This window comes from Heterodontus francisci, chromosome 18 (assembly GCF_036365525.1).
Source record: "Heterodontus francisci isolate sHetFra1 chromosome 18, sHetFra1.hap1, whole genome shotgun sequence".
Taxonomy (NCBI): Eukaryota; Metazoa; Chordata; class Chondrichthyes; order Heterodontiformes; family Heterodontidae; genus Heterodontus; species Heterodontus francisci.
Genome location: NC_090388.1, coordinates 11,292,188 through 11,310,109, shown reverse-complemented (window position 1 = coordinate 11,310,109; position 17,922 = coordinate 11,292,188). Strand labels below are relative to the sequence as shown.

At 43.6% G+C, this 17,922-nt stretch overlaps 1 protein-coding gene across 1 annotated transcript in view; it reads left to right on the top strand.

Annotated features, from left to right (window-relative positions):
- LOC137379790 (glioma pathogenesis-related protein 1-like) overlaps positions 1–10,510 on the top strand; it is a 61,010-nt gene extending 50,500 nt beyond the window's left edge. Inside the window, exons 4-6 of the mRNA XM_068051160.1 lie at positions 7,718–7,800; positions 7,889–7,915; positions 8,013–10,510. Coding sequence (XP_067907261.1) covers positions 7,718–7,800; positions 7,889–7,915; positions 8,013–8,113 — 211 coding nt within the window. The 3' untranslated portion in view covers positions 8,114–10,510. The remainder of the gene's footprint in view (positions 1–7,717; positions 7,801–7,888; positions 7,916–8,012) is intronic.
- Positions 10,511–17,922: the final 7,412 nt, after the last annotated feature.

Here is a 17,922-nt window from a genome sequence, read left to right as displayed (position 1 = left end):
AAATGAGCTGAAAAGCTGGCTTTTGATAGCCAGCATATCCTGAAGGAAAAAAGAACACTCTCACAGTTTATTTAAATCCTATTGATTATACTCTGAGAATTCTGATGTCAAGCCGGATTAATTTCTTGAAAGCAAATAACCAATTCCTTTAACTGCTGAACTGTAATTGCTGAGATTCATCACTGGAAAAGAAGAGCATTAATTCAGCTGCTGAATTAGACAACGGGCTGTTCTGCTGTTGAAGAACCTTCCCCCACCCCCCCATCTGTGAGGACTTCAAGTAACCTTGGACTGTTCCACATTGGAAGATTTCACTTCGGCAGGAGAGTAAATATACAAGGACATTAATTTTTCTATTTTAAATGTTGTTTATATCTTAGTAGTGTTTAGGAATTTAGTTTTTCTAATTAAACAGTTAATTTGTTGATCTAAAGACACCTGGTTTGGTTAGCCTCATTCTGGGGTTAATAAATGGTACAATTTGGCTAGGTCTTTCTTTAATTTGGAAAGTTTAAAAATGGTATGTTAGGCGATCTGTGGAGGGACGGGTCTGAACAGTGCATTTCTCCTACCATAATCAGAATCGTATATTTTGATTGGGGGCTTTGACTTGAGCGGTCGGTCTTAACACTAGGAAAGGTTCCCCTGGGAAACCGACTTATAAATCCAAACCGGCCAATTACCGCCCTATCAGTCTGCTCTTGATCATCAGCAAAGTGATGGAACAGGTGATCGACAGTGCTATCAAGCGGCACTTGCTCAGGCAATAGCTTGCTCACTGACGCTCAGGTTTGGTTCTGCCAGGGCCACTCAGCTCCTGACTTCATTACGGCCTTGGTCCAAACATGGATAAAAGAGCTGAACTCTAGAGGTGAGGTGAGAGTGACTGCCCTTGACAGCAAGGCAGCATTTGACTGAGTATGGCATTAATGAGCCCTAGCAAAACTGAAGTCAATGGGAATCAGGGGGAAATCTCTGCACTGGTTGGCGTCATACCTCGCACAAAGGAAAATGGTTGTGGTTGTTGGATGGCAATAATTTCAGTCCCAGGACATCACTGTAGGAGTTCCACAGGGTAGTGTCCTAGGCCCAACTGTCTGCAGCTGCTTCATCAATGATCTTCCCTCCATCATAGAGTCAGAAGTGGGGATGTTCGCTGATGGTAACACAATGTTCAGCACCATTCGCGACTCCTCAGATACTGAAGCAGCCCATGTCCATATGCAGCAAGACCTCGACAACATCTAGGCTTGGGCTGATAAATGGCAAGTAACTTTTGCGCCACACAAGTGCCAGGCAATGATCATCTCAAACAAGAGAGAATCCAACCATCATCCCTTGACGTTCAATGGCACTACCATCGCTGAATCTCCCACCATCAACATCTTGGGGGCTACCATTGACCAGAAACTGAACTGGACTAGCTACATAAATGCAGGGGTTACAAGAGCAGGTCAGAGGCTGGAAATTCTGTGGCGAGTAACTCACCTCCTGTCTCCCCAATGCCTGTCCACCATCTACAAGGCACAAGTCAGGAGTGTGATGGAATATTCTCCACTTGCCTAGATGAGTGCAGCTCCAACAACACTCAAGAAGCTCGACACCATCCAGGACAAAGCAGCTCGCTTGATTGCCACCCCATTCACCACCTTCAACATTCACTCCCTCCCCTACTGATGCACAGTGGCAGCAGTGTGTATCATATACAAGATACACTGCAGCAACTCACCAAGGCTCCTTTGACAGCACCTTTCAAACCCAGGACCTCTACCACCTAATAGGACAAGGGCAGCGGATGCATTGGAACACCACCACCTGCAAGTTCACCTCCAAGTCACTTACCATCCTGACTTGGAACTATATCGCAGTTCCTTCACTGTCGTTGGGTCAAAATCCTGGAACTCCCTTCCTAACAGCACTGTTGGTATACCTACACCCCAAGGACTACAGCGGTTTAAGAAAGCAGTTCACCACCACCTTCTCAAGGGTGTTTAGGTATGGGCAATAAATGCTGGGCTAGCCAGCAATGCCCACATCCTCCGAATGAATAGATTTTTTTAAATGAAGTGCCGTAACCTGCTGGGCTACAGACCAAATGCTGGAATTATGCTGGGTGGCTTTTTTTGGCCACACAGCCACGATGGGCCAAGTGGCCTCCTCCTGTGCTGTAAACTTTCTATGATTCTAGTTTCTACAAGTATGTGCAATAGTTCCAATGGGTATCCATGCCCACATTTCCCACAATTCCAGGTTTCTGGCCTGGCTACAGTACTGAAACAGCTCTTGTCAAAGTCACAAATGATATTTTTTGTGTCTATGAATGTGATAATCTAACCCTCCTCATTCATCTCGGCCTATCTGCAGCCTTCAATTTAGTTGACCACACCAACCTCCTCTAATTCCTCTTCTCCGTTGTCCCAACTGGGTTCCGTTCTTATCTATTGAATGGTCGCCAAAGAATCATTATGCAATGGCTTCTCCTCCCATGCATGCGCTGTTTCCTCTGGAATCCCCCAAGAATCTAACCTTGACCCGCTTCTATTTCTCACCTAGGTGCTACACATTGGCAGTTCCATCCAAAAACACATCATTGGATTCCACATGTATGCTGTGATATCAGCTCTATCCCACCACCACCTCTTTGGACCATTCCACTGTCCCTGGTTTGTCACATCATTTGACCGACATCCAATGTTGGATGAGCAGAAATTTCCTCCAACTAAATATTGGCATGTTCAGCCATTGTCTTTGGTCCCTGCCACAAACTCTGCTCCCTGACCACCGTTTACATCCCAGGCAACCTTGGTATTATATTTGACTCCCGAGATGAGTTTCCGACCCTGAATTCACACCATCACCAAGATTGCTGACTTCCAGTTCCATAACATAGCTCAATACTGTCCCTGCCTGAACCTATATGCTCTTGAAACCCTCATCTATTCCTTTGTTACCTCTAGACTTGACTATTCCAATGCTCTCCTAGCTGGCCTCCCATCCTCTACTCTATATAAACTGAAGCTCATCAAAAACTGCTGCCTTTATCTTAATTCACTCCAAATCTCATTTACCCATAACTTTGTGCTCGCTTACCTTCACTGGCTCCCAGTCCAACAATGCCTCAATTTTAAAATACTCATCCTTGTTTTCAAATCTCCGCATGGCCTCGTCCCTACTTATCTCAGTAGCCTCATCCAGCTGTACAAACTTTTGAGATCTTTGTGTTCTTCCAATTCTGGCATCGTACATATCCCCAATTTTAATTCCTCCATCATTGGCAGCCATGATTACAGCTACCTTGGCCATAAGTTATGGAATTCCCTCCCTAAACATCTGAGCCTCTCTACATCTCTCTCCTCTTTTAAAATGCTTCTTAAAACTTATCTCTTTGACCAAGTTTTTGGTCATCTGTCCTGACATTTCCTGCTGTGGCTTTGTGTTTTTATTGTTGTGAGTTTTGTTAAGCATCTTACAATGTTCTCCTATGTTAAATACACTTTATAAATGTAAGTTGTTGTTGTTGGTATTTGTTTGCTATGACTAGTGTGGAAGATTTCTGTCCTTGGTTTTGGAGGTTCCATAATGGAAATGAGCGCTAGTCAGGATTATTCTAAACTCCTTGCGGGTAATTTTGATTTTGGGTGACAGTGTAAAACATGCAATATTGGCTTGGCCACTCGTTAAACACCGTTGCCCATTTTCATGGATGTCAATATCGCACATTTCACACTTATTATCCCTTTCCTCAGCCTATTGATCTCTAGGTGCAATTAGCTGGAATTTCTATCCTCTGTAACTACAGTGTTCTGAATCTCCCCTTTGAACAGCATTCAAAGGGGCGATTCAAGGGGTTCAGGGTAAACATGTTCCCACAAAGAAAAAGGGTGAGGCAGCCAAATCTAGAGCCCCATGGATGTCAAGGAGCCTACAGGGTAAGATAAGGCAGAAAAGGAAAGCTTATGTCCGACACCGAGAACTCAATACTACAGAGAGTCAAGAGGAGTATAGAAAGTGGAAGGGCGGCACAGTGGCGTAGTGGTTAGCACCGCAGCCTCACAGCTCCAGGGACCCGGGTTCGATTCCGGGTACTGCCTGTGTGGAGTTTGCAAGTTCTCCCTGTGTCTGCGTGGGTTTTCTCCGGGTGCTCCGGTTTCCTCCTACAAGCCAAAAGACTTGCAGGTTGATAGGTAAATTGGCCATTATAAATTGTCACTAGGTAGGTGGTAGGGAAATATGTGGGGATGTTTGGTAGAAATATGGGATTAGTGTCTTTTTTTCTTTTTCTTTCTTTTGGGCCTCCTTATCTCGAGAGACAATGGATACGCGCCTGGAGGTGGTCAGTGGTTTGTGAAGCAGCGCCTGGAGTGGCTATAAAGGCCAATTCTGGAGTGACAGGCTCTTCCACAGGTGCTGCAGAGAAATTTGTTTGTTGGGGCTGTTGCACAGTTGGCTCTCCCCTTGCGCCTCTGTCTTTTTTCCTGCCAACTACTAAGTCTCTTCGACTCGCCACAATTTAGCCCCGCCTTTATGGCTGCCCGCCAGCTCTGGCGAATGCTGGCAACTGACTCCCACGACTTGTGATCAATGTCACACGATTTCATGTCGCGTTTGCAGACGTCTTTATAACGGAGACATGGACGGCCGGTGGGTCTGATACCAGTGGCGAGCTCGCTGTACAATGTGTCTTTGGGGATCCTGCCATCTTCCATGCGGCTCACATGGCCAAGCCATCTCAAGCGCCGCTGACTCAGTAGTGTGTATAAGCTGGGGGTGTTGGCCGCTTCAAGGACTTCTGTGTTGGAGATATAGTCCTGCCACCTGATGCCAAGTATTCTCCGAAGGCAGCGAAGATGGAATGAATTGAGACGTCGCTCTTGGCTGGCATACGTTGTCCAGGCCTCGCTGCCGTAGAGCAAGGTACTGAGGACACAGGCCTGATACACTCGGACTTTTGTGTTCCGTGTCAGTGCGCCATTTTCCCACACTCTCTTGGCCAGTCTGGACATAGCAGTGGAAGCCTTACCCATGCGCTTGTTGATTTACGCATCTAGAGACAGGTTACTGGTGATAGTTGAGCCTAGGTAGGTGAACTCTTGAACCACTTCCAGAGCGTGGTCGCCAATATTGATGGATGGAGATTAGTGTAGGATTAGTATAAATGGGTGGTTGATGTTCGGCACAGACTCGGTGGGCCGAAGGGCCTGTTTCAGTGCTGTATCTCTAATCTAATCAAAAAAAGGAAATTAGGAAAGAAAGGCAGGGCATGAACGAATATTGGCAAACAAAATCAAGGTCCACCCAAAGATGTTTTATCAATAAATTAAGAATAAGAGGATAACTAAGGAGAGAGTAGGGCCTGTAAAAGACCAAAAAGGTAACCTATGTGTAGGAGCGGAAGATATTGGTAGGGTTCTTAATATTTTGCTTCTGTCTTCACAAAAGAGGGGGACAATGCAGATATTGTAGTAAAGGAAGAAGAGTGTGAAGTATTGGATATGATAAACATAGGGAGAGAGGAAGTATTAATGGGATTAGCATCCGTGAAAGTTGATAAATCACCAGGGCCAGATGAAATGTATCCTTGGCTGTTAAAAGAAGCAAGAGAGGAAATAGCAGAGGGTCTGACCATCATTTTCCAGTCCTCACTGGATACAGGTGTTGTCCCTCTGTTTAAAAAGGGAGCGAGGGATAGACCAAGTAATTACAGGCCAGTCAGTCTAACCTCAGTAGTGGGCAAATTATTGGAATCTATTCTGAGAGACAGGATAAACTGTCACTTAGAAGGGCACAGATTAATCAAGGATAGTCAGCATGGATTTGTTAAGGGAAGATCTTGTTTGACCAACTTGATTGAATTGTTTGAAGAAGTAACAAGGAAGATAGATGAGGGCGGTGCAGTTGATGTGGTCTACATGGATTTTAGCAAGGCTTTTGACAAGGTCCCACATGGGAGACTGGTTAAAAAAAAAATCCCATGAGATCCAGGGAAATGCAGCAAGGTGGATACAAAATTGGCTAAGTCACAGGAATCAAATTGTTGACAGGCATTTTTGTAACTGGAGGGCTGTTTCCACTGGCCTTCCTCAGGGCTCAGTACTGGGTCGCCTGCTTTTTGTGTTGTATATTAACAATTTGGACGTAAATGTAGGGGGCATGATCAAGATGTATGCAGATGACACAAAGATTGGCCGTGTGGCAGATGGTGAGGAGGATAGCTGTAGGCGGTAGGAAGATATTGATGGTCTGCTGAGATGGGCAGAAAAGTGGCAAATGGAATTCAACTTGGAGAAGCGTGAGGTGATGCATTTCGGGAGGTCAAACAAGGCAAAGGAATATGCGATTAATGGGAAAATACCGAGAAGTATGGAGGAAGTGAAGGACCTTGGAGTGAATGTCCACAGATCCCTGAAGGTCGCAGGACAGGTCGATAAGGTGGTTAAGAAGGTGTATGGAATCCTTTCCTTTATTAGCCGAGGTATAAAAAACAAGAACAGCGAGGTTATGCTGGAACTGTATAACTCATTGGTTAAGCCACAACTTGAGTACTGTGTGCAGTTCTGGTCATCTCATTACAGAAAGGATGCAATTGCACTAGAGAGGGTACAGAGGAGATTACGAGGATGTTGCCAGGATTGGAAAAATGCAGCTATGATGAAAGATTGGATAGGTTGGGGTTGTTCTCCTTGGAACAGAGAAGGCTGAGGGAAGATCTGATTGAAATGTACAACATTTTAAGGGGCCTGGATAGAGTGGAGGTGAAGGATATATTCACCTTAGCAGAGAGGTCAGTGACTAGGGGGCATAGATTTAAAATGACTGATAGAAAAATTAGAAGGGAGATGAGGAAAAACTTTATCAGCCAGAGGGTGCTGATGGTCTGGAACTCACTGCCTGATAGGATAGTTGAGGCAGAGACCCTCAACTCATTCAAAAGGATTCTGGATGTGCACCTCAAGTGCTGTAATCTGCAGGGCTATGGACCAAATGCTGCAAGGTGGGATTAGAATAGGTGGATCGTTTTTCGGCTGACACAGATACGGTGGGCCAAGTGGCCTCTTGCTGTGCATTAAACTTTCTATGATTCTATGAAAAGTTAGGTGGGGTATTGGGTGATGTGTCTCCCAGTCAGTGCGGTCTTCTGGAACTTGTTTCATCACCTTTGTGAGGTGGGGAGAGCTGGAGAGGAATTTCACAGATTTGTATTCTCAAATTTGCCTAGGGTTTTTTCTGGTATTTTTGCCTCTCCCATGAGAACGCATGGCTGCTGGTTGGTTGAGAGGGCAAAAGGGATCAGAAGAAATAGGAGCAGGAGTATGCAATACGGCCCCTGAGCCTGCTCCACCATTCAATAAGATTATGGCTGATCTACCTCAAGTCCACTTTCCCACCCTTTCCCTACATCTGTTGATTCTCTCAAGGTGTTATGTTGCCCCATGACAGTATGGGACAGGCTTGATAGACCAGCTTCTCTTTTCCTGTTCATCATTTTCATATATTTGTATATCACAAACATTTCTCTCACCTTCCATGCAATGACCTGGAGGCAATGTTTAGCTTCTTTTCACTATGTGATGTTCCCAGTTCATGTTAACTTGTCTTGGGAGTGTCAAGCAAGGCATCCTCCAATGTAGTGTTCTCTTCAGCTTGTTTTAAGCTTACTTTTTGAAAATAAAGTTACAGCCCACAAATAATTGTGATTCCATCTATCTTTTTTTTGCAGTGGAAATGAAGGAGATGGACCATATTTTGACGGAGCACCTTGCACTGATTGTGGTCCTGATTTTTGTAGGAGCAATTTATGCAGTAAGTTAAGTAGTCAATAGTTTTATCCTTTTATGGTTATTAATTTATAGTGAATTTTTAATTCCCACTTTTCTCTTTCTATTATCAGGTGACCCAGATCGTGACATTATCAGCCGTATGTTTTAAACATTAATATCAATGGTTTATTTGAGTGTAATGTTAGCAACATTATTGCAAATCAATTACATATTTTTTGCTTCATTTTCTGACAGAGTACCCCAATTGGAATCCAGACTTTGGATCAGCTTCCATTTTGTTGTCAAGCTGCCTACTGCCACTTATGTCTATTACTTTAACATATATTTTATGGTAACTCCCCAGACATATTCCATGCATTTATGGCACTTTTTTCTTCCTTTTTCTCCTCTTTCATCTGGAAGGATGGAATGTACTGAGAAGCAGAATTCTCTACCATCAGTGCTGCATCATGATGGTCAGGCAGGCATACAAGGCATCTTTATGGACTTGTCAAATTCCTCTTATCCCCTTCCATCGTATTTAAACACTTTGCATTTGTAAAGTCCTCCAGAATTTGATTAATTAAGCCAAGTATATTTGAGTGAGATGCTAATCCATGGGACTCAAACTTGTAACCTTCATGTGGTCAACCAGTTTCCAAAAACCTACTCTTGCATCTAATTTAGCAAGATTTTAACTTTCTAACCAAAGCAATAGTCATACTGTGAATAAGCAAGACAGGTCTATTATTTTTTAATATACTATGTCTATTAAGAATCCTGATATTTTGTTCTTTTAGTAGTGGTTTTTAACACCTTGTTTTTGGTGGAAAAAGTTAGTGATAAAACAAGGGGAACTCCGCCACTCATCTCGCATCCACCCAAATTAAATCCGTGGTGGGAAGACCTGTGATCGGTCTTCCTGCTCCGCCACCAATTGAGGCCCTTAACTGGGGAACTAATGCCCAATTAAGGGTCTCATCCTGCCGCTGCCAGAATTAGCCCAGTGGTGGGCAGGCTTGTCACCACACCGGGAGCACGCCAAGCAAGCCCATGCAGGTTGCTTGCCGGCTCTGGGGGGTGGGGGAATCCCTCATGCCTCAATTGGGGACCCGGCGTCGGGAAGTAAGGGGGGGCCTGCTGAGATCCACCCCGTGCTCTTGCTGCCGACCCCTCTACACCCTGCGACTTGCACCCTGTGAAACCCTTCCTGCTGTGACTTACCTGTGGCCTGGTTTCAGGGCCTCAGGTGAGTGCTCGACTGGCAACAGCCACTGTCTCCATGATGGTGCTGCTCCGTTAAAGAGCTGCCGGCCTTTGATTGACCGACAGCTCTCAGGAGGCATGATTTCCGTTGCTGGGGTTCTTGATCCCGGGGAAGGCCCACCGCTTTCCACTTAAGTGCCTAATTGACACTTGATCTGGCAGGCCTTGCCCAGAGGAGGCGACGCAGAGCTCCCGGCGGCACTTTTGCCAGTGGTCAAGACACCCATCGCCGAGACAAAATCCCAGCCAATGTTTGCAGTGTTTCTCGTCATCCTTCAAACTCTGTGCTGAGGAGAGGAGTGAAATTGATAGTAATTTCTGCTTCTACTACTAAAATGGAGGGGAGCTCTTAGTGGTCCCAAGTTTTGGTCTCACAGCCAGATGTTCTGTCTTGGTGAACTAGCCCCATTGCCAACATAGAGACACATGTCTCTGGTGGAATGTAATTGCATCTGGATGCAGCTCTGATGAGAGTTTTTTTTCTATTGTTTGGCTAGTTATGGTAAAAATAATTTAACACTATGCTGGCACACTGCATAAAATGTTAATGCAAACAGGAATAGAATATCAACTGAAAGGTATTTACATTAAATGGTTTTTGTGACTAATTTTCTCGGGTTCTCCACATCTCAGCATTTTTAGTAAATTTTGATTTTAATAAAATTCAAATTTAGTAATTATTTTGTTTAAAAGTGTAGTTCAGTGAACAACTGAGTACAAGAAATTAATTGCCCCACTGCAATTAATTTGTTTGCTCCATTTTATTTTAACATTTCTAGGAGAATTGGATAAATACATCTAAGAACACGTTGATTCCCCATCACTACTGCTGAATATTTGATATGGTTTAGCAAACACTGGGGCATGATGGAAGGTGGGAACAGGCCATATAAATATAACTAATGCAGGATTGCTGTAGGTTGCGTAACCTGCAAGGAATCCCTTCATCTTGTGTTAGCTAAGCACACAACTGCATTAAAGGAGATAAAAATTGTGCACTAAAATCAATAAATGGGTTTCAAACAGAATCCTGTAAATTCAAATATTCAGTTGGCTAATTTAACAGAAATGGTCTGGATAAAAGCATATCTTTCCTTGCTCTGATCCTGACACTAAAATCCTGTTTTTACAAAGTTCAGTGGGGATGCTATTCTGAAATACACAGTGTATATGTATATTCTCTGATACTTTCAAAATGTGCTGCATATTTTGATTTCTGTGCATTATAAACATGATTGATTGTTTGCTTAATGAAATGCAACGTTTTTTGCCCACTTGAATTTGAGTTGTCATGCAGGATTTTGCACATTGTCCTCCATTTTTAACTTCCAGCAATTGAACAATGTACATACAATTATAAAACTTAGCTTTAGATACCATAGTTGTTAGTAAAGTGCATGTTTTACATTGGCTCAAAAGCAATTTTATCAGTCTGTTTAACAGGCAGTGTATCAACATGGATCCTGTTTCTTTAATGTTTAAAGGAATATCATATACAATTAATTATAATAAACAACCAAGTTGTGTATTGTGAACTTTCTGGTAGAAAATCTGAATATATTCCTCTGGAAATCATAAGTCTCCTTCATGTGGAAAAACTATACATCTGTGCTGTTTTGGTATCAGGGTTTGTGTAGCAAGATATTTGGGAAAGGACAAAACTAAGTCCTTCTAGGTTATTTTCACCAGTCAATATTCCCTTATAAACGTAGCCGATTCTTCTTCCCGCAATCTGGGATGTTAATCAAATAATTTACCAATCCTTTTGACTACTCTAATGGTCCACTGAACCGTGCTTTCAGCGGTTCACCCTGTAAAGGCAGTAATACTAACAGCTCATCCCTTGGTTGAAATGTTCGGGTCTTAGCATGCTTGTCTGTCCATTTCTTCATGGTTGTTTGGGAAGCTTTTAAGTGTTCCTGAGCCACTTTGCAAGCTCTTGTAAGCCATGGATACATAATCTAACACAGAAGATTCGTCCTTCTTTTCTAAAAACTTTTCTTTGATTAATTTAAGAGGACCTCTTACCTCATGTGGCGGCACAGTGGCGCAGTGGTTAGCACCGCAGCCTCACAGCTCCAGCGACCCGGGTTCAACTCTGGGTACTGCCTGTGTGGAGTTTGCAAGTTCTCCCTGTGTCTGCGTGGGTTTCCTCCGGGTGCTCCGGTTTCCTCCCACAGCCAAAAAAGACTTGCAGGTTGATAGGTAAATTGGCCATTATAAATTGCCCCTAGTATAGGTAGGTGGTAGGGGAATATAGGGACAGGTGAGGATGTGGTAGGATTATGGGATTAGTTTAGGATTAGTATAAATGGGTGGTTAATTGTCGGCACAGACTCGGTGGGCCGAAGGGCCTGTTTCAGTGCTGTATCTCTAAATCTAAATCTAAAATCATGTCCATAGACTAATTCAAAAGGATTAAAACCGGTAGACTCATTAGGTGAATCGCTAGTGGCAAACAAAAGAAATTACAGCCCTTTATCCCAATCTTAGGGATATTCATGACAGTATGCCTTGATTATTGTTTTGAGGGTTCGATGGTACCATTCTATATTTGTGTCCTTGTGTCTGTGGGTGGTAGGCTGAAGACTTTAACTGTTATACACAGATTACTCATAACTTACTGAAACATTTTAGACATACAGTTGGAACCTTGATCTGACTGAACCTCAATCGGTATTTCATATCAAGTGAAGTTCTGGGTTAACTTCTCTACCACTACCTTAGCAGAAATTGTTCTCAAGGGAATGGCCTCTGGGAACCGAGTAGCCATATCTATAATAGTGAGTATAAAATGATGTCCCGCTTTTGTTTTTGGTAAAGGTCCCACACAGTCCATCAACACCCTACTAAATGATTCCCCAAAAACTGGTATGGGAATTAGAGGTGCCAGTTTTATGGCAGGTTGCGGTTTTCCCACAATCTGGCACGTATGGCACGTTTTACAAAACTGTACCATGCCCTGGTAAAGACCTGGCCAATTAACACGCCTTCATGGCTGTTATACACTGGTGCTTGGTGCTGTTGTTGGTGCTGACTCCAGACTTCACCATTGTGTCTGTGCTTGTTGGGGGTTGAATTGAACAGTTGTGCCCGTAGGGTCTTCTGGATCCCCACATGTTCTGCCATAAGAATGTCATGCACTATCCTTAATATTTCCCGGCAATACTTGGGCATTACCACTATCTGGTGAACTGTGCGCAGGTCGGTGAGAAAGTCTCCACTTCATCAGAATCCTATTTTTAATATAGTAACATTCCGGTACTCCCTTTTCCTCAGCTTCAGTTGGAGCCAATTGTGCCACTTGACTAAACTCTGGATCGGCTTGTTGAGACTTGATCAGAGAAGACTTATTGAACATTTCCTTTGGATTATCCAAGTCCCCAAAGAAAGTTTCAGTTATTCGGCTATTTGCCTGTCCGTCTACAGGCAAACTATGGACAACTTCTACAGTTACCCTTCCAGACATTAGGTCACACTCCAGGTGCACCCGAAAAAAAAGGTATGGGTATATACTCCCCGCTGATACCATTCACCAAACCTTGGCATTCAATGTGCTGTCTCGTGGAAAAGCCATACCTTTCCCCAAAAGAGTTTGGGTAGCTCCTGTATCCCTAAGTATAACTATAGGTTTACTTGCCTCACTTGAGGGATAAGGAATTACTTCTCCATTTGACAAAAATTCCCTATAACTCTCAGGTATTTTGTTCACGTTCCCCTCACTCAGCAGTTTTTGTACTTGGCCTTAAAGCTGCAGTCTTATCTGCAGCCTGATCTGTTGTACCCTCAGTCAGGGCCCCTTTCCCTGCATTGGATTTGTGTACCCCAATAAGTCCCATGGGTTAACCACACAACTTTGAGCATTCTGCACGAAGTTGTCCCACCTTGTGGCAATGGAAACACTTAGGCTTTCAGACTTCACTTCCACCCTCAGCACCTTCCTTTCTGGCCTGAGGAGGAGATCCCGGGGCTGTCCCTTCTTGTCCCCGGCTACTTGCATTCCTTTCATTTCTCCCACCGTCTATCCTTCTTGGGTTTTTGAAGGTGACGGACAAAGGGTTTGGGCTTGTAAACAAGCTCGTAATCATCAGCGATCTCAGCTGCCTGTCTGGCTGTTGAAACCTTCTGGTTCTCTACACAGGTGAATTTTTTAATTCTTCCAGGAGAATTATTTCTGTAAGGGTCTCATACGTGGCCTCTACCTTTAGTGCCTGCATCCAACAATCAAAGTTAATTTGCTTTACCCTCTCAAATTCCATATAAGTGTGCTCAGGCTGTTTCCAGAGGTTCTGAAATTTCTGCCTGTAAGCTTCAGGGACTAAGTCATAAGTAGCGAGAAGAACCTTTTTTGCCATCTCATAATCTGCAGAAGCTTCCTCAGAAAGCATAGCATAAATTTCATGAGCTCTGCCAATCAACCTGTTTTGCATGAGCAGTGTCCAATTTTCTTTTGGCCACCTCATCTATTTAGCTAGCTTTTCAAAAGAAATAAAAATGCCTCTACGTCCCTTTCCTCAAAATTAGGAAGAGCTTGCACAAATTTAGACAGCTCTCCACTGGGTCCTGGATTGGAGTCAGATTCTTCCTCCTCATAACTTTCACTGGAGTCAAGGCCACCTTTTTGTTTTAGTTCCAGTTTTTTTAATTCGCATTCCCTTTCTCACTTCTTTTCTCCTGCCACTCTTCCCTTTCCTTTTGAATTTCCTTTTCCTTTCTTCCTTTTTCATTTCTTTTTCTCTTTTAAGTTAATCAAATTTCTAGCTAATCCAACTGAAACATTTGGATTGTCTTTTCTTCCAATTTGAAATGCTGCGCTATTACTTCTATTATGTCTGCTTTCTTAGTCCCTGGTTTTAACTCTAACTCCAACTTTTCTGCCAATTCTTTTGGCCTAGCCTTGGTTAAGTTTTTCAAATCAGTCAGGGATAAGTCAAAGCCATTCTGGCAGTGTAAACTTTACTCTGTTGCACAAGAAACCTGGTGTTTTCCTTTTCCACTTTTCAATTATTATTACCCCACTTACAATTGAACATTGTTGGCTTTGGGTAATCCCGGACAAGCTCCCAATTATACGTTATGACTGAGGCGAGAGTGAGTGCACTGTCTTTTTCTAGTTCCACTTCTTCACGAGTCACAACATATATTTAAATGTTTACCCAGTTACCGATACGACCTATTATATACTCTATTTTAGTTTCAGAATAAAATCCACCAACCAGGTTTCTTTAATAAACAACAAAATTATCAATTTATTATAAAACAAGACTTATTCAGTAAAGATGCAAAGCATTAACACACAGGTTGAAGTATGAAAGTTCCCACACACACACGGTTAAAGTAAAAATAAAGTTTTCTCTGAAGAGATCTCTTTTCAAAAAAGACAAAAAAAATGGCCAAATACTTGTTAATTATTGAAGGGGAAAAAAAGGATAAGATCTGAAAGAATAAAAGTAATCCCTTTATTCTGGCGCCCCAAATACGCATAGACGGCTGTAACTGGGAGTGTTTTGGAGCAGTTCTCTTCAGGCGATGTCAAGGCTTAGTCTGGCAGGCTTTCCAGGAGAAATGTGGCAGCAGGGGTTTCACTATCACTGGATTCACAGGGTTTCTCAGTGAGGTGGAGAAAAGATGAACTGGTGTCTTTTCTCTTAGCAGGCTGACCCCCAACTGGCACAAAAACAATATTCAAAACGACAGCAACTCTTGACCACCATAAATATTGACGTCACTTCTCTGTAAAGAACTCCCTCTAGTCACCAAAACTCTTTCTGTTTACTTAGCTGAAGACATGTGACTTCCAGTAAGATGTTTTTAAACCAAGTCCCAAAGTCTTTCCAGTGACCTTTTAAAAAAAAGAGTCCAGCAGCTCCTCAGATTTCCACAGACTTTTACACACAAGTCCTCAAAATTATTAAAACATGGAAACACCTTCATAACACCATCAAGAGTTTGTATGACTATCACTCACTTCTTGGAATCCATTATCAATCATATCCTCCTAACTCCTTCCAATCCCACCTCCTCTGTTAAAAAACTTTTCTCCAGGTCATATACAACTGCAATTTCAAACTCCAAACTGCCTAGCTTTCGGCCTTCCATTCACCACAATACTTATCCAGCTGGCAATTTGCTGAACCACTCCTTCGCCTCCACTGTTGATGTCCTTGTTCTGAGTAAAATCTTTACTTTCTTCCAACTTTTCCATTCCTATGATATGGCCCCACTTTCATTCCCTCAAGTCCATGGGGTGCAGACTTGACTATATCTAGCGCAGAACTGGTTTAGCCATCCATTGCCAAATCTGGGTGGACTGCATCAAATACTCTGCCAGCACTACCCACTATTCCAGGATCATCCTGAAGAGCAATGATAACCCCAGCTTCTTTTCTGGACTGTAAGCCGTCTCCTTAAACCCTTCTCCCCTGTCCCCTCTACACTCACCTCCAAAAGGTTCAAGGATCTCATGGTCTCCTCTCACTAAGACTATCAGTTCAGTTGCCTCTGCTGCTTCAATCCTTCTTCCTTTCCCACATGCTCAAGCAAATCTCTTCAAGCTAAATATGTGTTCAACAGAAAAGTTATTTTGCCTTATCCTTTCAGTGCAGTTGCATTTTGTTTCATCTGTTAGTTGGTTCGCTGGAAAACAACCAATTTTTGAGTTTTATTTCATTGTCAATTCCTTCCTCAGTATTCTTGACTGCTTTAGGCATTTAAATGGCACAACATTTAGAATTGTAGAAAGTTTAAGGCACAGAAAGAGGCCACTTGGCCCATCATGTCTGTGCCAGCCGAAAAAGATCCACCCATTCTAATCCCACTTGCCAGCATTTGGTCTGTAGCCCTGCAGATTACGGCACTTGAGATGCATATCCAGGCTCCTTTTGAATGAGTTTTCTGCCTCAAGTACCCTTTCAGACATTGAGTTCCAGACCCCCACCATCCTCTGGGTGAAAACATTTTTCCTCCTCTCCCCTCTAATTTTTCTACCAATCACTTTAAATCTATGCAGCCTAGTCACTGATCTCTCTACGAAGGTGAATAGAAACTTCACCTGCACTCTATCCAGGCCCCTCAAAGTTTTGTACATTTCAATCAGATCTCCTCTCAGCCTTCTCTGTTCCAAGGAGAACAACCCCCAGCCTATCTAATCTTTCCTCATAGCTGCATTTTCCCAGTCCTGGCAACATCCTCGTAAATCTCCTCTGTACCCTCTCTTGTGCAATTACATCCTTTCTGTAATGAGGTGACTAAAACTGCACAGACTACTCAAGTTGTGGCCTAACCAATGAGTTATACAGTTCCAGCATAACCTCCCTGCTCTTGTTTTCTATACCTCGGCTAATAAAGGGTTCCATATGCCTTCTTAACCATCTTATCGACCAGCCTTACTACCTTCAGGGATCTGTGGACATTCACTCCAAGGTCCCTCACTTCCTCTACACTTCTCAGTATTTTCCCAATAATCATGTATTCCTTTGCCTTGTTTGACCACCCGAAATGCATCACTTCACACTTCTCCCGGTTGAATTCCATTTGCCATTTTTCTGCCCATCTGAGCAGACCATCAATATCTTCCTGCAGCCTACAGCTATCCTCCTCGCTATCTACCACACAGCCAATCTTTGAGTCATCTGCAAACATCTTGATCATGCCCCCTACATTTACGTCCATATCGTTAATATATACCACAAAAAGCAGGGGACCCAGTCCTGAGCCCTGTGAAACACCACTGGAAACAGCCTTCCAGTCGCAAAAACACCCATCAACAATTATCCTTTGTTTCCTGCCAGAGGCAATTTTGTATCTGCCTTGTTGCATTTCCCTGGATCCCATGGAATTTTATTTTTATAACCAGTCTGCCATGTGGGACCTTGTCAAAAGACTTGCTAAAATCCATGTCGACCACATCAACTGCACTACCCTCATCAATTTTCCTTGTTACTTCTTCAAAAAATTCGATCAAGTCGGTCAAACAAGATCTTCCCTTAACAAATCCATGCTGACTATCCTTGATTAACCTGTGCCTTTCTAAGTGACAGTTTATCCTGTCTCTCAGAAAAGATTCCAATAATTTGCCCACTACTGAGGTTAGACTGACTGGCCTGTAATTATTCGGTTAGACTGTTAGACTGACTGGCCTGTAATTATTCGGTCTATCCCTCGCTCCCTTTATAAACAGAGGAACAACGTTAGCAGCTCTCCAATCCTCCAGCACCACACCTGTATCCAGTGAGGACTGGAAAATGATGGTCAGAAGCAGAGGCATTCCTTGTCAGGTAACCAATACGATGGATGCATCAGTTGCGGAACAGGAATTTATGAGAGGCTACCAAATCCAGGTGCAACAAGACCGGAGACATTGGCCAGAATTTTATGCGCTCCGAGACTGGGCTAGGAGGCGGGGTGGTGTGAACGTAAAATCCGGTGGGATGGCGGGGCATCGTACCTGTCGCCTACCCGCCCTCCTGCTATTTCATCAGCGACAGAGAACGTGGCAGGCCAGCCCGCCCGCTCTAAGGCCAATTAATGGCCACTTAAGGACCTCTTCCCGCTACCACTGGTATTTTATCAGCAGTGAATGGGCACCTTGGCACCTGGGGACGCTGCCTAGTACTACCTAGTGGCCTCCTTGGTCCACCCCCACTCAAACAACCACCCTTCCCTCCAGTCCTGCCCCGCCCCACTCCCCTCCCCTCCCCCCACCTTGATGGGGCTGGGCTTATTGTGGCCAATGAGACCCGACCCTTATTTACCTTTTCTGAGGCTGATGCCAATGTTCCTCTCTAGGTGAGTACAGTCCAGCAATGGCCACCGCCCCTGGTGGCGTTCCTGAGACTGAAGAGCTATCAGCTCTCTGACTGGCCAGCAGCTCTTGGAGGTGGGAATTCCTGCCTCAGAG